General features: G+C 41.6%; 2 protein-coding genes across 7 annotated transcripts in view; both read right to left on the bottom strand.

Moving 5' to 3' along the window:
* Positions 1 to 4,675, bottom strand: part of fnbp1l (formin binding protein 1-like) — a 45,789-nt gene extending 41,114 nt beyond the window's left edge. For 2 of the 4 annotated variants that reach the window (XM_060882417.1, XM_060882419.1), the window contains exon 1: positions 4,478 to 4,674. In XM_060882417.1, the coding sequence (XP_060738400.1) occupies positions 4,478 to 4,501 (24 nt within the window). In that variant the 5' untranslated portion in view covers positions 4,502 to 4,674. Of the gene's footprint in view, positions 1 to 4,477 lie in introns of all 4 variants that reach the window. The other 2 variants (XM_060882418.1, XM_060882420.1) reach the window with 2 other exon arrangements.
* Positions 4,676 to 7,387: 2,712 nt separating this feature from the next.
* Positions 7,388 to 26,027, bottom strand: part of abl2 (c-abl oncogene 2, non-receptor tyrosine kinase) — a 29,419-nt gene continuing 10,779 nt past the window's right edge. Inside the window, exons 1-11 of one of the 3 annotated variants that reach the window (XM_060881127.1) lie at positions 17,838 to 18,021; positions 17,233 to 17,397; positions 16,253 to 16,548; positions 15,822 to 16,094; positions 15,629 to 15,713; positions 15,284 to 15,461; positions 14,788 to 14,972; positions 14,498 to 14,650; positions 14,175 to 14,264; positions 13,618 to 13,797; positions 7,388 to 12,018 (exon numbers count right to left, since the gene is read on the bottom strand). In XM_060881127.1, the coding sequence (XP_060737110.1) occupies positions 10,361 to 12,018; positions 13,618 to 13,797; positions 14,175 to 14,264; positions 14,498 to 14,650; positions 14,788 to 14,972; positions 15,284 to 15,461; positions 15,629 to 15,713; positions 15,822 to 16,094; positions 16,253 to 16,548; positions 17,233 to 17,397; positions 17,838 to 17,937 (3,363 nt within the window). In that variant the 5' untranslated portion in view covers positions 17,938 to 18,021 and the 3' untranslated portion in view covers positions 7,388 to 10,360. Of the gene's footprint in view, positions 12,019 to 13,590; positions 13,798 to 14,174; positions 14,265 to 14,497; positions 14,651 to 14,787; positions 14,973 to 15,283; positions 15,462 to 15,628; positions 15,714 to 15,821; positions 16,095 to 16,252; positions 16,549 to 17,232; positions 17,398 to 17,837; positions 18,022 to 26,027 lie in introns of those variants that run through there. The other 2 variants (XM_060881128.1, XM_060881125.1) reach the window with 2 other exon arrangements.

Below are 26,027 nucleotides of genomic sequence, written 5' to 3'. Positions count from 1 at the left end.
CACACAGTCAGTCAGAGACACACACACACAGTCAGTCAGAGACACACACACAGTCAGTCAGAGACACACACACAGTCAGTCAGAGACACACACACAGTCAGTCAGAGAGACACACACACAGTCAGTCAGAGAGACACACACACAGTCAGTCAGAGAGACACACACACAGTCAGTCAGAGACACACACACACAGTCAGTCAGAGACACACACACAGTCAGTCAGAGACACACACACAGTCAGTCAGAGACACACACACAGTCAGTCAGAGAGACACACACACAGTCAGTCAGAGAGACACACACACAGTCAGTCAGAGAGACACACACACAGTCAGTCAGAGAGACACACACACAGTCAGTCAGAGAGACACACACACAGTCAGTCAGAGAGACACACACACAGACAGAGAGACACACACAGAGAGAGACACACACAGAGAGAGACACACACAGAGAGAGACACACAGAGAGAGACACACACAGACAGAGAGACACACACAGACAGAGAGACACACACAGACAGACAGACAGACAGACAGAGAGAGAGAGACCCACACACAGACAGACAGACAGAGAGAGAGAGACCCACACACAGACAGACAGACCCACACACAGACAGAGAGAGACAGAGAGAGAGAGAGACCCACACACAGACAGACAGACAGACAGACAGACGGAAAGACACACACACACACAGACAGACGGAAAGACACACACACACAGACAGACACACACACACACACACGGTAAGACACACACACACACACACACAGAAAGACACACACACACACGGAAAGACACACACACACACACGGAAAGACACACACACACACACGGAAAGACACACACACACACACGGAAAGACACACACACACACACGGAAAGACACACACACACACACGGAAAGACACACACACACACAGAAAGACACACACACACACACGGAAAGACACACACACACACACGGAAAGACACACACACACACGGAAAGACACACACACACACGGAAAGACACACACACACACGGAAAGACACACACACACACGGAAAGACACACACACACACGGAAAGACACACACACGGAAAGACACACACACACACGGAAAGACACACACACACACACAGACGGAAAGACACACACGGAAAGACACACACACACACGGAAAGACACATACACGGAAAGACACACACACACAGAGGCACACACACATGCACACACAGAGGCACACACGCACGCACACACAGACACACACACACAGAGACACACACACACAGAGACACACACACACAGAGACACACACACACAGAGACACACACACACAGAGACACACACACACAGAGACACACACACACACGGAAAGACACACACACACACGGAAAGACACACACACACGGAAAGACACAGAGGCACACAGAGGCACATGCACACACGCACGCACACACAGAGGCACACACGCACGCACACACAGAGACACACACGCAAGCACACACAGAGACACACACACGCACGCACACACAGAGACACACACACGCACGCACACACAGAGACACACACACGCACGCACGCACAGACAGACACACACAAGCACGCACGCACAGACAGACACACGCGCAGAGACACACACGCGCAGAGACACACACGCGCAGAGACACACACGCGCAGAGACACACACGCGCAGAGACACACACGCACACGCACATAGACACACACGCGCACACACAGAGACACAAACGCGCACACACACAGACACACACGCGCACACACAGAGACACACACACGCACACACAGAGACACACACGCGCACACACAGAGACACACACGCGCACACACAGAGACAGAGACGCACACAGACACACAGAGACACACACGCGCACACACAGAGACACACACACACACAGAGACAGCAGCTTGGTTTGTCCCACAAGATTTATATATGAACACACATACAGGCCAGGATAAAAGAAAAATGTGTGTATTTGTATCCATGTAGAACCCATGAATGTCAGTTTGTATGATCAGAGATTACAAAGGATTTAACTATAATAAATAAATGAATGATAAATTATTTGGCCGTGATATAAACTGGATTTCAGAGTAACTACAGAAGAAAGGCAGTGATCCTAGATGATGTCATGGTTTATAAGGATTACACAGGAGAATATCTGGCACAGGCCACTTCGTAGGCTGAGTGGTTTCGGCCATATTGTCCACAAAACCTGGACAAACACCAAACTCTGAATAAAGCACAAAAGCATCAGTGTGAAGCAGTTTCATTATAGCCCATCTCTGACGTAGACATCTCTGACATGCAAAAAAGCTGCACTTAAACATTGTGTGCATATTAACTTAACCATGTGTGAAGAATGATTTAGCATCAATATCGCCAACAATCATCTTCAGTTCATCCTCGCTGGAAAAACATCTCATGTTGAACTTTGACTTGTCAATCCTGTCAAGCAAAAGCGGGCATCTGTGGTCACTATAAGCACAGGTTCCAGAAACCATGCTGCAATGTCCAGATTAGGACAAGGGTTAATCCATGCCCGATACCGCTAGCGGTCACAGATACCCTGAAATTTTACTTGGAATGCAACAAAATAATTATCATGTCTTAGGACTCTAAACAGTTTACACTGTACAGTTTTAGCATGTGGATTGTTAGTCATCACATGCTACAAGCTATAAAAGTTAAATTGTGTAAATATCATTTTCTCCATGTCGAATCACACGGTGAAAATTCTTCTGCAATGTAAGAACATTTCCAAGACCTGCTTACATCTTTCATAAGTACAATGAGATTGCACACGCAGAAACATCCTTCAGAGTGAGTTCTACATAATAGGGATCGTTTTTTTCTGACCCTTATCATAATTTTGTTTACATCTGTAGCTGAAGTTTCACATCATCCTATGCCATTCTCTTTTTGGTGGCATAGTAACATCCATCAGGCTACCAGAATTTTGACACAGGCTTAGTTTAATCACAGTGGCACTGAATCACTGGGAAGAACATAAAACTGTGCACTTTACCGTTAACGATCTCGACTCATGACCAAAGAACGTTTTCAAATGTGCAAATTTTGGAGGCGACAGTAGAACTAAGTCGAATGTACAGTATAAGCCAAGCTTTACACCCTGACAACTTGTGATAACTTGTGGTAAGTGAGAGCTCAGTGGTTAAGGTGTTGGATTACTGATTGGAAGGTTGTGAGTTTGAATCCCAACAAAACTGCCACTCCTGGGCCCCTGAGCAAGGCCCTTAACCCTCAATAGCTCAGCTGTATAAATGAGATGAATGTAGGTCGCTCTGTATAACGGTGTCTGCTTAAATGGCATAAATGTAAATGTTGTGAAAGGTTGCAATCAGATACTGAGATTCTTTGAAATTTTAAACATGTCCTGATGCTCAGGCTGCAGAAGCACACTGCTTGCTATCACCGAGTGTAAAAGAACACTTCAGATTCTTTACAGCATTTTAGGTTGTGTTGTATTTGTTAGTTTTATGTGTTTTTTATCTGATTTTCATATTTTGTCCCCTGTCCTGTCCAGTCTATTGTCCTGTCTTTTGCTCCCTCTCTTTTTCTCTCTCCCCCTCTTATTCTCTCTCTTTGGCTCCCCTATCCATCTCCCCCATCTCTCTCTCTCTCACTCCCCCCCTCTCTCTTCGTTCTCTCTAGCCCCCCTGTCTATCTCTTCCCCCTCTCTCTCTCCCTCCCCCCTTATCTCCCCCCTCCCGTCCTCTGTCCTGTCTGAGGCTCAGGTTTAGGAAGTGAAGTCGTGCTTTAGGACACTGCAGCCAACACCCCTTCCTACATCTGGGACTCTTTCCCTTACACTTCATTGTCCTTGTTTTTAAGCCGATGACGGGACAAAACGTCGAATTCAGATTCACCCGAAATGTTTTTGTTGCTAGAATAAGAATTGAAACAACCCTGAAATCTAAAACCCGGCCTTATTGGGCTCTTAAACGTGTCCACACCAAACCTAACAGGTAAATAGACGATAATCTATGTTTAAATCAGAAACATGGAGCTAGTTCATCCACCTTAAAGCTCAGATCTAACCCCAGGACCACAGACACAGGTCTCTGTGATGAATAGTTGCGACCGGATCCGCATTGTTTCAACAAACGACACACAGGAACACAAATATTAGCGCAGTTACTAAATATAACGTCAAGAAAATAAACCTAAAAGGTGTTTAAAACACTGTATAAATCTCCTTCAGGTCTGTTTCAGTCGGAAAAACTGGGTGTGAAAACCGGATTAAGGAACATCCAGACCAGACCCAGTCTCGACGTGAGAAAGGCTTCAGTGTGTGCAAGAAAAAGACAAACAAGCAAATAAATAAGAGTCCGATGAAGCGGTGTCACATCATCATCTCACTGTGTTAAAGACTTTGTGTAACAATAACGCAGCTTTAACCAGCAGCAAACATGTGACGCCACACAAAAGACCCAGTAGTTGAAATTTCTTACCCAAAGATCCGTTCCCCAGCTCATTTCTGTTTCACCTAGTAAAAGCACACACTCCAGTGAACGGTGTATTTATTTCCCCGCACCGACTTCACTGCTGCGCGAGACGCTCCGACGCCGACGAACCGAGGGCGCGTGAAACCAGGAACCGTGCACGACTAAACGCTATCGTTTCTACACACACACACACACACACATGCACAGCCACCAGAAAGACTTGATAACGACATAAACCCTGGAGGGGGAAAAAAAAAAAATACGGCAAAACCTTAACCAAATGCTGCACTCTACTGTTCAGGGTTTGGAAGAACAAGTCCAAGGTTATAACGTCATTAGTACACACGCACGCACGCACGCACACACGGTTGCCAGATCAGCAGTGTTCACGCACAATGGGTGATTCTGTTCTGCCATGTTTTGGGGTTTTTCCCCACTAATTATTTCCTGCATGTTAAATTGGTATGATTTTTTTTACGCAAAAAAATAAATTTGATTGGCACTTGATTGGCAGCAGCACAACACATAAATCATGCAGCTAGTCTGCATGCTTGACAGATGGGCTGGATTCAGAATCTACTGATCTGGGAATTTCACATTCAACAGCTTCTGGAGTTTCTGATGTTTGATGTGAACATAAATCTCTTAACTTGTAGCTGCATGATTGTATGCAGGTTATGAGCAGGTGTACAGTTGTACCTAATAAAGTGGATAGTCAGTGTATTGTAGAGTAAATAACTGTCATACCCCTAAACTCCAGTGAGACATAAGGTGATGTCTCAAGCTCAAGTGTATTAGTTGTTGTAGACATTGTTTATAGGCCTACCTACTGTATTGTTATTAGTTAGTGTAGTTTGGATTAATCCCATTCAATTTAAGTGACTAGTTAAAAAGTCTAATAACCACATTAAGAGGAAATAAGAATTTGAACCCTTTTGTTTTTGAAATGTATTATACTTCCATGCCACGTACATCCACACACAATGTCTTGAAAGTGTGAACAAAATAAGTATATGTTTAAAAAAACTGATCTTGTGGAAAGTCGACACTACGTTATTAATACATATTTATAATAGATAAGTGCAGATTACTCTAGATGTCATTAAAAATACATTAACATTGGAAGAGCTCGTGCAAAAAACTGCAGTCATGATGAATATGAAGAAGCATCTGGTTTAATAATTTATAATAACTGAAGAGTTTACAGGTGTAAACTTCAAGGTACCTAAACTAAACCTCCCCAGAAAGGTGCACAAAGTAAAATTTAATTATAAATAAGGTAACTGATAGGCAACAAAGTACTATTATTTTGTGGTGTCTAAGTTATCCCATCGGACTTACTAAAAATATTATACTTAGGAATCCATACTCTTTGTTTACGTAAAAACATAGTCAAAATACAATAAGAGTATGTTTGAAGTGGTTATAAGGATATTAAAAAGTAGTGTCCAACTTAATGGGAACACTTAAATCACACATTGGATCTTAAACAAAATATTCAAGTTGAAAATCTTTACGTATATACAGTGTGTAATTTGCTGAGACAAAATTATGTGAAATCATCAACCGAGTGAGGATTCAAAAGTAAAAAATTTAAACTGCAGGCTGTTCCAACTTGCATGAATTTAATCACAGCACCTTTTTTTCTCCTAATTTAAGTCAGTAGTGTGCCTCTATGTGTCTGTATGCACTATCAACAATATCCAGGCATTCTCCTGATGAGATGGTGAATGGTGTCCTAGGGATCTCCTCCCTGACATGGATCAAGGCATCAGTGAGCTCCTGGACATTCTGTGGTGCTACTTGGCAACTTCATATGCTCCGACACAACATCTCAGAGGTTCTCAAGAAGACTTAGGTCTGGGGAATGTGGGGGCCAGTCAATGGCATCAATGCCTTTGTCATTCAGAAACTGCCTACACACTCTTCGCACATTACAGTAGGTGTGGCATGACCCACAACCAAAAGAGGTCATGCTTGATGATCTCCAGACTTATGTCACATGTGTTCAGTGAGAATCTGCTCTCATTCAGGAAGAGAATGGATAATCTGCATGGTGCTGGACTGTGAGCACAGGTCCCACTAGGGGTTGTCATGTCCTTATGCTGCCCTTATGGAGTCTGACAGTATGGTCAGAAACATGCATTCCAGTAGCCTGCTGGAGGTCATTTTATAGGTGTCTGACAGTGCTCCTCCTTGCACAAAGGAGCAGATACTGGTCATGCTGCTGGGTTGTTGCCCTTCGTCTGCTCCGTCCAGCATTCCTCGTATAACGCCTTGTCTCCTTCATGTTGATGTTTCCTTCATGTTGTTGAAACTGTGCTGGGAGAAACACAACACCTCCTTGTAACTGCATGTACGGATGTGCCAAGCTAAGAAATCTGGACTACCTGTCTAACCTGTTTGGGTTACAGGGACTGCCTCATGCTACAAGTAGAGACAAGGGCCCTAACAAAACACAAAACTAGAGACAAATCAGTTAGGAAGGATGAGCAAGCAATTTTCTGTGATTTCTACCTGCAAAATGATTCAACTTGTCATCTTGCTGTTACCTCTCCATTGCACCTGTTGTCACTTTCACTTGCACCAAAGCAGGTGAAACTGATTCCTAATCACTTATGCTTCCTAACTGGACAGCTTGATATCCCCCTAAAGTTGAATTAATTTCTTGTTATACTGTGATGTTTATGGATATCTTATTGCAAAACGTACAGCAATTCAATATTGTGTTCGTCCCCTTGTGTAACTTGAGTTCACAAAGATTACACTGCCATATTGTTTAACTCATGTTTACTGAGTAGATGATAACTAACGTTTAACCAATTATGGTATACAAGTACTGTATGTGGTGGTTTTCAACACCCCACTGAACGTCTGAAAATCCTTTGAATAAGAAATAAACATACTGCAACCACATAAGCTTCAACCCTTTTTAATTATTATTTACATCAAGTGTAACACTGAGGGAGCACTTCACAGTAATATGCTATTAAAAGTGAGCTTTAAATTAGAATCACACAAAATATACTTTTTACATAACAGAAAAATACTGTTATTCTGTCAACCTCTGCCCTTTTTAAATCCCCCTTAAAATTCACATATTTAAAATTAAGAGTGTTCCATTTGTCATTGCACTTAAACGACTGCAGAGGTGGCCTTTGGTATATAAATGAAGTTTTACATAAAAAACAAAAATAATCTACAGAACTACAAACCTCATCATACAAAAAGAACATGTTATTTCCAGGATTCATTATCTCTTAAAAAATACATAAATAAAACTGAAAAGAAATTAAAAAAAAATAACAACAATAAATTAAAAGACAGTGTCAAAATAAAACTACAGAGTGAAAAAGGGCAAAACGTTGTACGGTATGCACTGGTGAAGCAAATGTGTGTAAGATGGCTTTGAACATAGACCAGCAAACAGGAACAGGAAATTCTGCTTTACTTCACAGGTTTGCCTTGTTGCCAACTCGTGCAGCACACATATAATGAAGATCCCAAACTGAATAAAAGACCAAATTATAGAAAGGCAACACTAAAGAACAGCATGATGATGCATTACTGTACATAATTAAATTAAGCACTTTGCCATTTCAATCTCTCATATCTTAAAAATATTCCCTGAAATCACTTGAACTAGGGTAAATCTCTTTCCTTTAAATCCTCCTCCCCAAAGTTATGCAACTGTCAAACAATTTTAAATAACTAGATTTCTCACAGGTTTGATAATTCTGTTAGAACATCTCTTTATAGTTTTGCTTTTCACCCAGAATAAGGAACAAAATTATTGTATGAGGATTTAGTCAGTGAGGAAATCCCAACAAGATCTAACAATTGAATGATCTCATCAGCAAAATGGTCTTAAATGCCCTGTTTTTTTTTTTACTGCTACAGGACAAAACATTGCACATCTTTCTGTTGAAGTCAGACATCATATAATGCCTGATGAGTCAAGCATTATTTTACATTTAAATGAATAACTCATTCCCATTTCCATCTTCCTAATGTATTATTATATCGTAGCTATGAAATCTCTCACAAAAAAGGCACCATGAAATTGTGGAAGCTGCTTATGGTAGAGAAAACCACCAAGCGTCATCTGATGAAAACCAAAACTGTTTCCTAAACGTATGCATGGAACATATGCTCTGTTCCGGTTGAGAGGAATCCAAATGAATTCGAGATGAATGGTACAGACAATAACATTTCCACATTATAACACATAGATGATTTAAGGCAAGCCCATTAACATCTATGCTTTAAAATGGCATCCAGTGTAAAAAGTACATAATCAAATTTAATGACATACAAGGCTTCAAAATAAGCGGGGAAAAAAATTTCTGACAAGATGGATACATTCACATTGTAGATGATCAGATGGAGACCTTTGTTTCATTTCAATCTTATATTTTTATAAGGAATAATATCCTTTTGATCAGGCAACCACTCAAAGCTACATAAAGATGGTCTTTAATGCTTCTTGTAGGACATAATGCACAATTATTATCATAACAAAAACCTCCTGTGCTTTTAATAAGAAATAATTTAAAATTCAAGTTTAGAAGACATTCTAAATAAAAAGTACAAACCAATGTGCGATAGAAATGGCAGTTTGCTGTGTCACTTGTATCTAGCAATATTGCAGTAAAGTTGCTGTTCTGCAGTGAGTGTCTATAGTCACAGTGGGAAACCACAGTGTCCAAACTTGTGCCCGTGTCCCATCTAGACAAACAAAAGCTCATCTATGTCTAAAATTAGCATAACATTCAACTGTTAGGTCGAGGTTAGGTCAAACCTGCTTGTAACATCTGAAAACATTCCGAGTCATTTCCTATAATCAATATTCACATATCTGTAGGAATACCAGTAAAACATTGACATATATGATTTGTTAAAATTCTGGCATAATTACTGGATATGAAACTATCCTTTATCCATTAACTTTTTTGGTTGTTAGACCATAGCATGTTGCTTCAAAATTGAAACAATATCTGCTACACATACGTATCAAATACTTACATATCAGCTGGAATTATCTGTTATTTATTATCCTGCATCTTATGATTGTCCCCATTGAGCTTTGTTGCTTGAAAGTCTGCTGTTTCTATGGACATTCTATGGGTAATCATTCTATGGACAAAATAACTGGAATCTTGAAGTTGACATTAGCTAAAAATCCTGACAACAAAGAGCCTTCTTAAAAGGTCACTTAAATAAAAAGCACTAAATCACAGACATGATGCTCTATGTTCAGTATATTGACCGTATTCCTTTCCCAACAACATTAGCCTACACTGCTACAGAACCATGACCTTCTATCAAATGCTGAAATGTCTATACATAGATGTATGAAATCAGTCAGAAGTGACAGTGACTGAGTGATGTGTCGTTTGTGCCAAAGGCTCAGTACTGCTAATATCCAACAGTATATGCAGAGCACAAGCAGGACACGCCTGATCAATTTTTATGGTAATGGGTTTGTTGTGCATATCCAGTTATTGTGAAAAGTAATTTGTGTAATAAAGAGAATTCTGCAATTTTCTGCAAAATATGCCAAAAAACTGGTTCATGGGTATCAATTAATCTATTACTTTTAAAATGTAGGCTCTTTTGATCACAAAATAAGAAGCCAAACCTGGACAAAAGACACTGTATATGATTTGTTTTGGACAACAAGCTTATTTACAAGTTTAGAGCTCTATATCCAACTGGCGATTTCAAAGTCCACTGTAAACAATAACGGAGAGGGGAGAGACCATTTGTAGTGATTTTACTGAGGTACGTTTGAGAGAATATCCTCTGTCCCCAATCATTTACAAAACAATACTTAAAAACTTGTAAAAAGTCCTATTAGGGTAGCAGGGTTTCATGTGACTCCACTAACTACCTTTGCACTACATCGCTGATCTCTTTAATGCAAGAGTGCAAGTTGTCCAGAGCAGGACTTGTCCCACTTCCACTTAGTCCCCCTCCTCCACCCGTAGAAGAAGCCCGCAGCTCCTGGAGGCTGAGTTCTAGTTTCCCCAAAGCCTCACGAAAGGCAAACTTGTTACGTGTTTGTGGGATGCAGTCTACATAGCCTGAACAGTAGTCGAGTAACTGGTGTCCAGCATCCAAGACTTGGCTGCTGGAGCATGGCTCTGTACTGCTGTGGAGCGCAAGGCTCAGGCACTCAGCACATTCCAGCAGAGCTTCTTTACTCACTTTTTCCAGTGGTATACGTTCTAGCTGCTGCCGGGTCCGTCTCAGTGTCAGCTTTGTGGAGGCAGAGGTAGTGCCACCATTGGCCATCTTGTTTGTTGTGATATTACTGGAAGAAGCAGCAGGTGCTAGAGGTGCTTGTGGTGGCGGTATACATGGCCGAGTTCCTCCTGACCCTCTCCCCGATCTTTTGACCCCATCTCCATTGATCTCTGGGCTCATGTTAGTTGTTTCATCAGCACCTTCTGTGCTATAACTGTGTTGGAGAGTGCGCAGTGTGGGTGGAGGAGGTGGGGCACACTTGGGCTTGATCAGTCGTGGCCTATCAGTGCCACTATCAGCCAGCAGCTTGAAGCGGTTGCCCTGAGAGTCTACACCAACCAGGTGTGGATCAGCTGTGCCAGGCTTCAATGTTGGAGAGATTAGGACTGGGACTTTATGATTGTGTGGGCCGACTAACGTTTTAGATGGAGAAGACCAGGCCGGTCTGTCATCCTGCCCCACTCTACCCTGAGTATGAGCATCAGACTCTGCCTCACCCCCAACCCCTGGTGCCCTAGCCGCTCCTGTGCCCACCGATACTGCACGTGGCAAAAGTTTAGCTTTTGGTCTGTCCCGGATCTGTGCTGTGCCCTCGTCCAGCTTTCGGGACGGAGTGTCTGAGGGTCGCGGGGCACCATTCTCTGGCTGTGATGTGGTGGACACCGTGCGTTCCAGTGGTGGTTTGCTACGGTTCCTTGGTAATGTTAGTGCCATGCGCTCCAAATCTGGCAGCCCAGCTGACATGGAGGACGTTGAATTTGAACGAGGAAAGGGCCTGGCTGCCCCACCCCCTTCATCAGTCGCAGAAGACTTCCCAGTTCGCAACCCCAGGGTTTTTTTGATAAGGCGTGGTGTGAAGAAGCCTGCAAGTCCTGCCCAGCTACTGCTGCTGCCCACCTGGGTAGAGGTGGAAGAGTTTGACCCAGAGAGCTTCTGGCCAAAAGTAGCTCCACAGCACCGTGACTGAACATGGTTTCCTTCTCCATGAGACGGAGAGAAGCCAAGGCCATCAGTCTGAGGCAGTGGAGGAGGACCGCCAAAAGCAGTTGTGGGTTCGTACTTCTTGTGAGGCTGTGTCTCGAGGTCTCGAAAGGAGCCACTGGGGTTGTGCTGAGGCTGAGAGGTGGAAGCGGTTGTTGATTTCTTCTTCATGAAAGAGCTGAAGAAGCCAGCTTTGCGATCACGAGTAAAAGTAGCATCCAACGTGTCATCAAGCAGGCCACTAGAAGATTTGTCCCTCTGCTTCCGGGGCAAAGCAGGAGAGCTGCTGGAACGACCATCACCTACCAGTAGAGAGGCTGAAAAGCCAAAAAAAGAAGAAAAAATAAAACGTTAGAGAAGAAAGCAGTGAACGCACATACACCCACTAAACTACATGGTGTATTCTTTTACACAATCACAGTGGTAAGATGGAATGCACAGATCTGAAAGGTACCACAGTATTGAATACTGCTTGAGTTTTTGTGGTATGAAGGTATAGTTAATGGAAAGTGGCCAGACCCTGACTTATACATTTTTTATTCGATTACATCAGATCCAGATATATACTAGTTTCTGAGGCTTCATCTGAGTAATCAAATTACTAAGCTTGTGTATTTCAGTAAAGCACCTAGTTCACTTTATAAAGACAGTTACATCTCTTGATTGTCACTCAAATTCTAATCACTTAACATCTACAGGAGCAGTAGGTAAGATAGTACAATGATGTAGATGTAATGCTGAGTCAATGATGTGATGATGCTGTGATAAAACAGTCTGAGAATGATTCTATGGTCACTAAGAGGCATGTTTTGAAGCCTACTTCTGAGGGTCACACTGTGTAGACCTAAATGTGCTGTTATGGTTGACTTAAAAACTCAAAACCTAGAATGGAACTGCTTCAACTGGACCACTTTCTCCATTATTTATTACAGTTATGTAGTTTTAATGTTAGTTTTAGTGTTGGAGCAAAAATTGTACTAGGGTTGAATAAAGGATTAATGTTAAATCCATCCATCCATTTTCTGTACCGGTTATCCTATTCAGGGTCAAGAGGAGCCAACCCAATGCAGGCCACACACACAATGGACCATTTAGAGATGCTAATGAGCCTACAACACATGCCTTGAACTGGGGAAGGAACCCAGACTACCTTGAGGAAAATCCCCAAAGGCACAGGGAGAACATGCAAAGTCTGCACACACATGGTGGAGGCAGGAATCAAACCTCCAACCCCAGATGTGCAAAGCAAATCTGCTTAACAATGTTTATTTGAAATGAAAGTGCAGGCTGCATATTAATGACATTTTTGCAAACATAAAAACACATGCATGAAATAAATTAAATATAAATAAAATCCATTAAATAGTTAAACAAGGTCGTGTAATACATAAAAAAATTACACAAAAGAGGTTAATTGCATTTAATCAAAACAAGTCAACATGATGAGTAACATGGGGTGTGTTGGGGTGTTAGGTGATTGTGCGTACTTGTCAAATGATGGACAACAAATAGCGAGGAAACAAATAGCAGCATGTTTAAATAAACAAAAAAAATAAAAAAACAATTATAAGCAGAAAAATTAATTTTTTTTGCAAAACACAGATTTCTAGTGTCCACACTGTTTAGTTTTAAAAGCTAATGCATAATATAAAGCAGTGTTTTAGATATTATCTTTATTATCTAATTAAAATATTAGAATTAGTATTTACAAACTTTTACAAAAAAAAAATATTTGATTAAGAAGAATTGCTATCCTATAATACTGCTGAAACGCATATATTTATTTATAATATTCATGTGTCTGTATGTGTGTGGATATGCATATAAAGTGTATCTTCTTTAGTCTAGAAGAAACACCACTCCCATTCTCTTGAGTCTGCGCTGGAGACGTGTGAAGTGGAGATCAGCTGATGTACCTGAAGGACCGTGAGCTCCAGGCTCATGCCGACTCTCCAGTCCCTCCATGTTCTCCTTATTGTCTGAGTGCTTCTTCTGCTGCCTTGACTTGGAGGGAACGAGGGGCTGATCGTGACTGAACGAGTGGACTACCCCACCCTTACCACAAGAGGCAGTCTTACACAGTTCCTCTGCCACTTCTGCAAAGCAAGGTGGAGGAAGAGAACATTTGGTTGCTGAATCATTCTGCCTTTATTTTAAAAACTGAAACAACTGAAAAACAAAAACTGCCTAAGTCATTAAAGTTAGGACGTGTAGATCCTGTATTGGCAATTTTTAAGGTGAAGCCCAATTTAAACAAAAAAAAAAAAAATCATCTATCATCTAAAGGGGAATTTACATGTTGTTAAACATTAGTCTCAGGATCCATCAACTGCACCATTCAAGAATTAAGGAAAGGCTCCATGGCATATACATGACATTACAAATAAATTTAAAAAGTCCTCTTAAATGTTTAAAAAGCTAAAAAAAATAAATAAAAAGGAGTAAAGCAGGAGTACAGAGTTTATAACTGTACCTTCTGATATGCTGGAGTCATGGAACATTGTCTCAAAGGCCTGATGGATCTCTGCAAACGAGGGTCTATCCAGTGGGCTCCACTGCCAACCTGAAAACACACGCACAAGACACGTCAAAGTAAGCATGGCTAATGTAGAAAAAGAGATTGAATTTCAAATAAATTTGTGTTAAACTAAATCAATTAACTTTTAGTCACATCCTGATCAGAAGTACAAAAAAAGGCCACGTGAGTGTGTATGTAAGGCCAGGCTGTATATTTCCTAGTTCAGACTCATAAGAGAGCAACATAAAGTGACAGGGTGTAGTTTCCAATGCACTCACATGCCCTCATAAGTTCGTAGACTTTTGGAGGACAGCCTTCTGGCTGTTCCATGCGGTAGCCCTTCTCCAGCAGGTCATAAACCTGAGACAGGTCAATACCAGGATATGGAGACATACCATAGGTCGCAATCTCCCACAGAAGCACTCCAAATGCTAAAGGACACACAGGCACAAAAAGATATCAGAAATTCAAATAGTGAATCCAGCATTTTCACCACTGTCTTATCATAAATGAAAAACATCTCGATTTGCCAAAAGAATGAGTCAGTGAAAGCAGGAGAAAGACTGACCCCAGACGTCTGATTTGATGGAAAAGGTGTTGTAGGCCAGGCTCTCTGGTGCAGTCCACTTGATGGGGAACTTGGCGCCAGCATGAGCTGTGTACGTGTCTCCTGTCATCAGCCGACTCAAGCCAAAATCAGCCACCTTTACCACATGGTTCTCTCCTACTAGACAGTTTCGTGCAGCCAGGTCCCTGAGAGAGAGAGAGAGAGAGAGAGAAAAGAGACGATGTCATGGAAAAAAGAATACTAAGTAGATATGTACAACGTGCAATTCCAAAAGCAGACATTTTCATAGAAGAGTCTCCAAGATTTCTCAGAGAACTCAAGCGTTTTGAAGGAAAGGGTATTTTAATCAAGTAATGAATGTGGTTCTGTTCAGTCTTTTGTATCGTATTTTCTTTTTGATGTAGACCAAGACTTCCCATTTCATTATCATCAAAAGCATCTTTGCTTATACACAGGACGCTTGCACTGTACTGTATAGAATATTTAGAAAGAATACCTATGAATAAAGTTCTTTTTTTCCAGGTATTCCATGGCAGAGGAAATCTGAGTGGCCATGTAGAGCAGCACGACAGCATTCACCTCCTCACGGTCACACTCACGGAGGTAGTCCAGGAGGTTGCCGTGAGGCATGTACTCCGTCACTATGTAGAAAGGAGGCTCCAGTGTGCATACACCTGAACAAATAGAATAATATCCACTCAGTATGTAGTCCCTTTGAATCTACTATATTACAGAAACATTGTTGGGCAAGATTCTAGTGTATTATTAAATGAGATCAATTTTGAAGTACAAAAATTGGACACTGAATTAGAATTGACATTTATGGCTGATAAATACTAACCAAGCAGCTGCACTAGATTGGGGTGTTTCACCTCTTTCATGACTGCAGCCTCTTTCAGAAACTCTTCCACTTCCATAGTGTCTTCCTGTAATGACCAATTGCTTAAAATTTAAAAGCTATATGTATATATAATCAGAAGTTATAGATTTTGAAGTTTCTGGATGCATGAGACCAAAACAAATGCAAGACAAACCTTGAGTGTTTTGACAGCAACCGTGAGGTTGTATTTCTTCCAGACACCCACATAGACCTCTCCATACTGGCCTCCTCCTAGCTTGTGCTTCATGGTGATATCAGTGCGCTCCATCTCCCACTTGTCGTGGATGGGCGAGACCCCGTAGACAGTGGGCTTGTTGCATTTCGGGGCTGGGTAGTGCAGCGTCGTCACCAGACCATCCGCTACAGTGGAATGATGATGGACCAGCTCGGCTAATGTGCTGAACCTGCTCTCTGAGGTTACATAGACCTGCAAGAAAGACCGATATTCCCGTCATCCTTTAAGAAACATTCCGTAGATGAGTCAGGATTATTGTAGGCAGTGTCCTATATGCTGCTTGTTTACAATTTGTTAGGTGACAAACGACAGAGTGGATAATTAAAGGACTGGAGCTTTGATGCTCTCACCTTGCCATCAGAGGCAGTGTTAATGCGGTAGTGGTAGACTCGGCCCTCGTAGCGCAGTGAAATAGAGAGCTGGCCCGGGCTGCTCTCACTCTCCCTCACAAGAAAGCTGCCGTTGATGAGGCTGCTGAGTAGATACTCGGCTGCGCTGCGAGACACGGGACCGTGATACCAGCTGTGCTTCTCCAGACTGTTCACAGGTGTGATGTAGTTACTGGGGACCCAGCCTTGACCGTTCTTAGAGCGAACTTCACTCCATTCGCCATTCTGGTTGTAGCCCAGCACCCTGAGCTTTTCTCCTGAGGCAGACAGTGAGATTTAGGAAAGTGGTTAAAACCTTACCCCAATGAAAACTGACTATTTGGAATTAATGCACATTCTCACAAGGCATTACCATCTCTTCGCTCCTTCTCTAGCTCTTCTATAGGACCAGAGAGCATCTCGCTTTGCTATTACACTAACATTGTCTTCTTCATGCACCATAATGGTAAATTACACCAAATGGATCCACTGAGCCATTTAAAACCCCAACCCCAGCAGACTAGCTCCTGTTTCTCCTTGTCAGGACCAGCCAGACAATATTGGCGCTCTGGCAGACTGTGCAATAGCACAGCAAATATACAGAGAGATTAAAATGCAGCCACTAAGCACTAACTCCCTCACTCTGATTACGCCAGTCTGTGTTTACCCACCTGCTATGGGGCCAACTGGGAGGATTACAAAATGCTCGGGCATTAGTGTCCACGAAGAGAGTCCACAGTGGCCGCTGTCTCACACTACAATTATTAATCCTATTTACAGCAGCTTGGTATGAGGAGGTGGTGTTAATGTGTAATTAAGAGGACAGGAATTTGTCTGGGTATTGCACTTGGTACAGTGGAAAAACAACAAGACACAATTGGAGAATATAATAAAGCACACCCACCCAAAGACAAGTGCAGAATTAAAATCATCTGTTTACAAGGCAATTGCTTTCATCATACCTTTTGTGATGCTCAGTGTGTTGTCACCACTGGCCACGAAGTCGTAAAGTGCGACAAACAGGTTTGGGTCACTCTCAGCAGCACCCAGCAGGTTCTCCTTTGAGCTCCAACGCACCGCCTCAGTCAGAGTGGACGAGTCCAATCCAAACGGCCTATGCAGGGCCTCTGTTCGAGAGAGAGAGCGGGAGAGAGAGAGAGGGAGGGAGAGAGAGAGGGAAGGACGTCAAACACCAAACCTTCAGGGAAGGGCTTAAAGATGACTGAGTCATAAAAGAGGCAAGAGGGAGTGAGGAGGAGGAAAACAGGATGATGAATGACTGACTGTGAAGATATGCTGTATAAAAATGAGAATTAGTATTAGAATTTTGTGAAAGATAAAGTAACAGGAAATATTTCATTTTGAATACTAACAGAATTCAATTCAAAACACTTGGACTAATCCAGATAACCTCACACATGGCGCAAACCAACAGACAATAGAGATCAACGACAATAAATACAGCTGAAATGAAACTCCAGTGTTGGCACGTATTTCTCTAGAGACTTCCAATATTCCCTTATTCTAGGCATAATCAGACCTGGACCAAACAGGAAAAAGAACGTACCTGGAAGATTGTAAAAATCCACGTCCTGCTGTCTGACAGCGATCAGTCTATTTCTCTCTTCCTCAAAGCTGCTGTGTGATATTAAAGTACGCAGTGGCATCGTCTTTTAAATACTTATTGTACAAAAATATATATTTATAAATCTATATATACACACACAAATCCAGTATGGAGCTGCCAAGTAAGAGACTATCTAGAGGAGGTTTTGCTCAGCCTGTCATTTATATATGTACACGCAGCTAAGAGTAGGTGGAGTCAGAGAGGCATTGTTGGAAAAACGGTGTAGTGGAGCTTTTTTTTTTCTTTCTAACGTTTGCCCTACCTCCACAGCTGTTTGCGAGCCAAACACGCATATGCAGACACACGCAGAAAGCATGCCTGGGCAGCTGCCCTGTAACCATCATCCCAGTGTATGTAAGAGGGAAAGTGCAGGGAGGGTAACAGGACAGCATGGAGGGGTAGAAGAGAATTAGCGGTGATCTGAATGGGTGTAAAAACAAGCTCTAGAGAAAACAGCTCAAGTTTGTTTTCAGAATTATATCAATCCTCCAATAAAAACTCAAAAATAAAAGCGCATTTTAAAACACCATGTTTAAAACACCATTCTTAAACACTTGAACGTTCGAACCCTAACAAAGCCATATAGCCATGTTATATTTACGAGAGTAACCATTTTTATATCATACTCAGAAACCGTCAGGATGTTCATATTACAGTCTCAGTATCACAGGTCATATCGCCCAAAGCAAATCTAACAGGTTATAATGGGGAAGCCACTTTATTCCTTAACACACACAGTTTAACAGACCCAAGGACCCTCCAGCCAGACATTAATTAAGATAATAATCCCAAAGTTCGCCTCAGCTGCAGCGAAAACTTTTTCCATGAGCTTTTTCAGAAAACTAGTAAATATGAGAAAGCGCATGCTAGTGCCACAAAGATCCGAGAGGAACATGCTCACACCAGAGCTCACCAAACCTTTGTTCCGAAGAAGCACACAATGAATTCCTTTCCCCTTCATCTGACTTAGCCACAGCTCCCAGTACATGGTCCCATTAAAGTCCAAAGCCACACGCACCAGGCTGTAATCCAGGAGGCTCGTAGCAGGCACAGACCCCTCTCAGACCCAGACTTCACTGAGCATTTTGAGCATCAACGCTGGTCTTTGATGTGGCCCAGACCTCAGAATTTCCAAGACAGCTTAAACCACTACGGACACAAGGTCTACATGGTGGCTGCTGCTGAGCAAACACGTGTGAGCGAGTCTGTTAGAAAAACGCTCATGAAAGTTCTTGCTGGAGAAAGTGTCTAAGGGGGGCAGTCAGTTTCACAACTGGTGGGGGCAAACACTTACCCGTGGCAGATGTCTACATTTCTCCAACCACACATCCACTTGTCAGGGGGAGGGAGGGAGGGAGAGAGAGAGAGAGAGAGAGAGAGCAAAAGAGTGCAAGAAAAGGAGAAATAAAGTGAGTGTGATGTGTGGAGCAAGAGAGAACTAGATGATCGTGATTAACCAAGAAGTTGATGGGTCTCCTTTTATTAAAGCCTGCATTTTCCTGTAATCTCCAGCTCTTAGAATATTAGCTGACGTTTACTAGAGCAGGATTCTCAATTATTAACACCGTCTGCACTTGGGCAACCTATAAGGACCTACCATATGGCAAAGAAAACCTCTGGAGGGATTCAAATGGAAAATAATTGAAGTGCTAACAGGGAAAAGATAAACATGCTCACAGCACAAAATACTAATGGACTATTTTATGATCAAAGTCAGGTGAATGACATCAGCATCACATACCAAAGGCCAAAGAGCTTAAAACACATTCCTTTACAGGCATTAGCCATTTCCAAAAGACTCATCCTTTCAGTTATTTGTCCTGCTAAGAGGACATGTCTTGAAGGGCTGATCTAAAACACTTGCCCTGCATGGGGACGAGGCACGACGTGTGCCAAGCGAGTGTGCTGGCCAGCACATGTCTTGTGTGTGCATAGCGTAGGAGATGCCACATGGGACAGCTGGGGCAGGAGCATGAGGGGAACGGGGGGATGTTGATCTGAATGAGGACATTGATCCCCTTCCTGATCTGAGCCCCAGGCACAGCTGCTGGGGTCAGGACAGCTGAAGCAGCACCTCTGTAAATCCTTCAGACACTGGCATGCCATCATCCATATGCCTAAACAAAGTATTAGGAGTGCAACAGTTTGAAAAATGCATGCTTACAGATAGTATAGCAACCCTTAACCCTCAATTGCTCAGATGTACAAATGTAAATCTAATTTCAAGGCAGTTTAGAGGTGTGGTAGCCTAGTGGTTAAGGTGTTGCACCACTTATCAGAAGGTTGAGTGTTTGAATCCAATTTCAACCAAGCTGTCACTGCAGGGCCCCTGAGCAAGACTCTTAACCCTCAATTGCTCATTTGTATACAATGAGCTAAAATGTAAGCCTCTGTGGATAAGGGCATCTGCCAAATGCAATAAGCAGGATTAATGGGACAACAATGGACTGTGATTTGAATTCATAGCCTTCCAAACATAAGCGTCAAACTGCCTTTTCCTGGGCCCTTGAGAAAGGTCCTTAATCCTCAACCGCTCAGTTGTATAAATGAGAAAAATATCTGTTCAAATGATTGCAGAGATTGTAGGTGGGTGGCATTTACAGATGACTGAACTGGGGTGAAAATGAAGAATTTACAAAACTTTCATTAACAGAATTTTCTCCAAATTCACATGCATATGTTGCTGAATGTCAATCACCTGTAAATTACTGGGTGTGTGCATCACACTGCAAAGCTTACACAGCTGAAATAATGAGCAAAAGGCAAAAATACATACATACATTCAGAGATGGAAAGAACAATCCTGACTTGTATCTATGACACCCTATTACCACTGCACCTTATTAATCTGTAGCTAAATAATAAAAAGGTGAATCAGATGTTGAATAAAGTGAAGTGAAAAAAAAAAAAATGCCCCCAGTCAAGAACATCATGCAGGCAAATGGCTATGTCTTTTTGTATCTTTCAATCCTTTTTTTTGCTTTCTGAGATCAGAAAGCCCTGACACCCTCCCTGTTGTCATATTAGAAAAGCAGACAATGTGTGACTACAGAAGCTTACTAGGGAGTATATGGTACATTTCAGCTTGAGACCCTTAGTACCCTTAGCTCATAAAAGAGCTACACACAATTAAAAAAAGATGCTTTGGCAAAACAAAACTGGTCCCCTATATAGACTTAAGGTACTGATTTATGTTGGCTTGTTTTCTTAATTTTGTTTATTTTTTAAATTTATATTTCATCAATGCCATTAATATGAAACGCTTGGGATTCACAAAACGTTAATCTATACATAAAGTGCAAAAACTCCTTAGAGGTTACATGATTTGAAGCTGATCAATTAAAATTAAATTGTTTCATCATTGTGTGTAAATTTAAAGACCCACATAGATAAGTAGGACACAAACATTTTTCAAAATTTACATTTACCGCATTTGTCAGACGCCAGAGTCCAGAACAACATTTTTCATCTCATTTTATACAGCTGAGCAATTGATCCAACTCCTTAGCCACTGTGCTTGATAAAGCTTAATAAACTTGCTAAGGATTTATAAACGAGGTCCTTTGTAGGATATCTAGGCACATTTATTTGAGCCTAGGCTAACAAATTAGCATCCTGAGGAATGCAATGCACTTCCTGTGTGATGGAATCATGCTTGATTGACTGTGTCATATACAACTTCCCAAACAGCTCACATACAAATACTTCTCTTATGATGATGATGATACTGAAACACAATCCGCTGGCTCTCATCTGTGCTAGAAACGTTAACTAGGGCAAGTATAGTGTGTCCCACACTAGTAAGTTTTGGGTTGTCACAAAGATGTTTCACAACACATCCGGGGGGCTTCATAACCGTGGGATAATCCTCAGTATTTCAACACTATGATTCACATCTGTAGCATAAGTGTCATGTAACGCCACAGTCTGGAAATGTGAACTGGCTTCAAAACACCAGGATAAACACGTCAACACTGTAGGTGATGGGTGTTTTTTCCTTATATAGCGATGGCTCTTTTGACGTTCAGATTTAACTAGACAACCCGAGGCTAAGGACTCTGACTCTCTGTTGGGACATGCATTCCATAAAACAGGTCTTTTTCACTCTCTTCCCAGTCTGATGCCCCATTGGGAGAACCACTAGCTTTTCTCAAACGTTTGGAAATTTGTTGTCCATGATCAAGGAATAGTCTGGTGGTACAGCTTTCTAATCATTTGTCCAAACTTTAGTTAAATGTTACTAGTATAAACCACAATTTTACTGTAATATTTCTACACATTTGACATACTGTAGATGTCTACAGAGTTGACGCTTTCTGCCTAGTGGCTGTTTCAAATTTCCAGTGGACCTGTATTGCCCTGGGAAGGTATTTAAAGCTCTCTTTTACAGACAACCCCAAGGCCCTCAGATTAGAGAAGTACATATGATTATTAAGATATTAAGAGTAAGCATCATGAGTTTAGTTGACCAAGGTACCATTCTGTTTGAAACTTTTCTTTACAGTTATAATTACAGTAGCACGTTTTAGTTTTGCTAGGTTCTGGACAATTGAGTGTGAAGCTCGAAGCATGATCATGAGAAAGAACGAGATGTTCAGGGGCGGAGTCATGGCTTGGGAGTTAATACCAAGTAAACAAGAAGTCCTAATATTAAGCTTTTAGAATATTAGCTGATGTTTACTAGAACTTCTATCCAGTGCATGCTACTTTTAATACATCACTTAATACAACAAGAATGTAAAGAACACACTGGTACACTGCGAGACACAAGATGTCCTCTTGTCTTCAACACATTGGCAGCTTCCCTGAAATAGAGCCACTTTTTTCAGGTTCTAGTGAAAAGCCTACGAAGTAGGGACCAGATCAGCAGATCAAGGTATTTTTTTGCATAGTCTATGCACCTCACTATGGCTTGGACTTAAGCCTTCTTATTTAATTTTGGTTAAACTCTGCACCCCTAGATGTATCCTAGAATGTGATAAATCTCCAGTAAGCGATTCTAACGATGCAGGAATTTGATTTTTCCTAAAAGGTGGATATGATGAAATGGTGTACACCCCAGCTTAAGCACTTTGAGCACATGTTGAGTCGTGCATTCTCTACCACTGAGTAGGCTCTCACATCTGCAGCTGAAAACGTTGTAACCGCAGTCATGATGATGACTTTATCCCAGACCAATCATCCTGTAAAGGCTGCCTGAAGTCTGTTGGGAAACTATGCTGCATGTGTGTTGTTTCATGTTCCACTAACTGATGTAGTGCTGATGTCTTTCACCATGTCTGAAGTTAGAACAGCCCCAGAATCCACTTCAGAGAGGGTCCCAGCTTGAATGAGTAAAAAAACTTTCAAATCAAATATGGAAAGACCACATAGGACAATGTAACTCACTCTCTCTCGCTCAGACACACTCGTGCACACACACGGTGAGGCATGGCAGCAACACGCATGAGAGAAAAAAAATCCTGCTTCTATAAGTTTTCCATATGGACCTTGCAGGATCCCAGCACTCTACAGTTCCTAAAACATCTCTCCAAGTGCATACACAACACAGCACTCAGTTCAGTCGCTCATCTGTTCAAATTCACAGAATCATTTATTTTCATTATCTTAAAATACATGGTCGACTTTCTGAGCAGGAACACCTAAAACAGAAATGGGAAATCAGCAAAATTCTGCTAGAGGTTACTTAAACATTTCTCACCATCACATCACAAAGCGTGTTTCTGCAGGCTAAACAGAAATGCTGAGTAAGACAGGAAAACAGAGGATTTGAGTATCAAGGGAAATACTTGGTGTTATCAGTAAATAAGTACAAGTTGAACCAACAATGTAGATTTTATGCGCTTCAACTCAACCGCAAAAAGTCTTTCAGTGACAACTTCCTACAAATTTAGCACAGCAACTCTCATACTCTGAGGTGAGAAAGGAGGATGTTATGCTATCAGAGCACTGAATGGATGCTGAAGTACGGCATGATGACAAGCAAACATCCTGTCCACATGTCTTTTTATCTAAACCTGTGCTTAGGGAACGAGCCAAACACGCAGCTTATGACCATCACAATGCAACAAAGTATTTTTAGCTTCAGGGTAATACAAAACAATCAGGCCTTAAATATCTTCTGAATGACCAGACTGCAGACACACAGAGGAAGCAGCAAACAATGATTCCCTCAGAGAATAGCAGTGGATGAAAAAGTGAACTGCGAAAGTACTTGAAGGGCCTTACGCATTTCTTATTAACAAAATAAATAAGTGAAAAGCCTGGTCCAAATTATGGGAAACTGCTAAGCCAGGCCATTGCAATTTGTAGCTGAGCTGGCTGATGACACGGCCTCAGGTATGTCTCTGTATCCACTGACAGGAGAACTGGCAAAATCGTGCGTAAAAATGTACATTAAACTTATACATATCTTATACAGTTCCTGGTTGAGCAAGTAACTGTATAAGATATGTATAAGTTTAATGTACATATGATACAAAAGGATATATGGAACTTTCCAAAAATGGCAACCCAAGCAAAGTGCAAACTAAAACGAGGAACAGCCGCATCTTCTTCTGTGCCCGGAAATACAACCAAATACAAACAAAATTCCAGATCAATTTCAAACTTTTCAGCTCCATAATATGCATGTTTTTAAGACAACGGCTTAAGCTATTTTTCTTCATCATCTCTTCATCGTTCGTATCAGTAAGGGATGAAACATTTTACATAGCACCTTATAGAAATCTCAGTAAAAGAGAGTTCACTGCTGCAGAACTCTAGCACCTTATTGTTCAATACTTAATTTGTGTAACAGGATTAACCAATACTCAAAAGCTGAACAAAACTGGATCGACACACCCCTAAGGCTGCCTACAGATTTTCAGTGGAAAAAACTGCTGTGTGCAGATGAAGCCATCGCCTCCCCACAGAGAGGCAGCACAGCCACTTTGCCTGCAGGCTACACAATCTTGGATTTCCATCCTTGGCAGCACTTAAATGCACACTCGAATTCACTTCTAACCCGGATTCCACCAACATATTCAAAGAGCAACCAAAAAGAGCCCTCGTACGTGATACAGCAAAGTAAAGTGACATTTTTCACATGACAAGTGAAAAAGACCTGTTATACTGTAGGAGCAAATAATTATTGGCGTGTCTCAATATTCAAAGATATCTTCTATAATCTATATTATCTTCCATACTTTGTGAATCTCAGCAAAGAAACAGGATTATAAGTCATGATTTAGATAAAACAAACTATGCTCCTTGAATAAAGTCTTGCAAAAAGCTTATCATCACGAAGACCCATAATACAATCACAAGAACGTGCTCTGAAAGACAACATTCTGGTGACAAAACCCTGAGGCACTAAAGTGCACTGCCTAAAGTGATGAGCATCTTTTGGTTTGCTAAGTGGATATACAGTCATAATGCTATTCAGTGCCCATCAATCTGACTAAGGAGACCAACTAGTTATGCACTGGGGTATAACGGGGAAAAGCACACAGCCATTTACCCAAGCCCTTCTCTCATAACAGCTGAATATTCCACATCATCAGGGGCACTAATGAGGTGTCCCACATGTTCACATTCTCAGCTTAATGGAACCCCGGATGAGCCACTCCTCTTTCCTGGCTTGCAATTACCATAAGCATCTTCCAATAGTTCCGTTATTGATCATTCACTTACAAATATAAACCCATTCAGTTCAGACAGTACTACGAGAACCTGATGTATCTTTCTACCAATAGACATTTCTTTTTTTGAGAACAGGCTATTCTTACTAAAACTCCTAATGGATCACCATATTCAATGACAAGTCAATCATCTTCTGCATAATAAGAGGTACATGGGACCAGATTGGGGTCACCAGTTGAGACACAGGGATGGCCTGTTTGGCCATGTGCTTTCCTCTTCAGAGCTTCTTTAAGCAGAAGGCCAAACAAAAGAGCCACTGTGATACAAAAGACAGATTGATTTGATGAGATTGATTTGCGCACACCCACTAGATTTTAGATTTTATTAGATTTTAGATGGTTCAGAGCCTGTCAGCAGGCAGAGCCTAAGACTGACTCTATTCCTATAACATAGGAGAAGATGCCATCAGTTCAACGTTAATCCTGGATGGCACTTCCTCACACATCT

This window comes from Tachysurus vachellii, chromosome 11 (genome assembly GCF_030014155.1).
Source record: "Tachysurus vachellii isolate PV-2020 chromosome 11, HZAU_Pvac_v1, whole genome shotgun sequence".
Lineage (NCBI taxonomy): Eukaryota > Metazoa > Chordata > Actinopteri > Siluriformes > Bagridae > Tachysurus > Tachysurus vachellii.
Note: the sequence above shows the minus strand (reverse complement) of the source record. Positions and strands in the feature narration are given on the sequence as shown.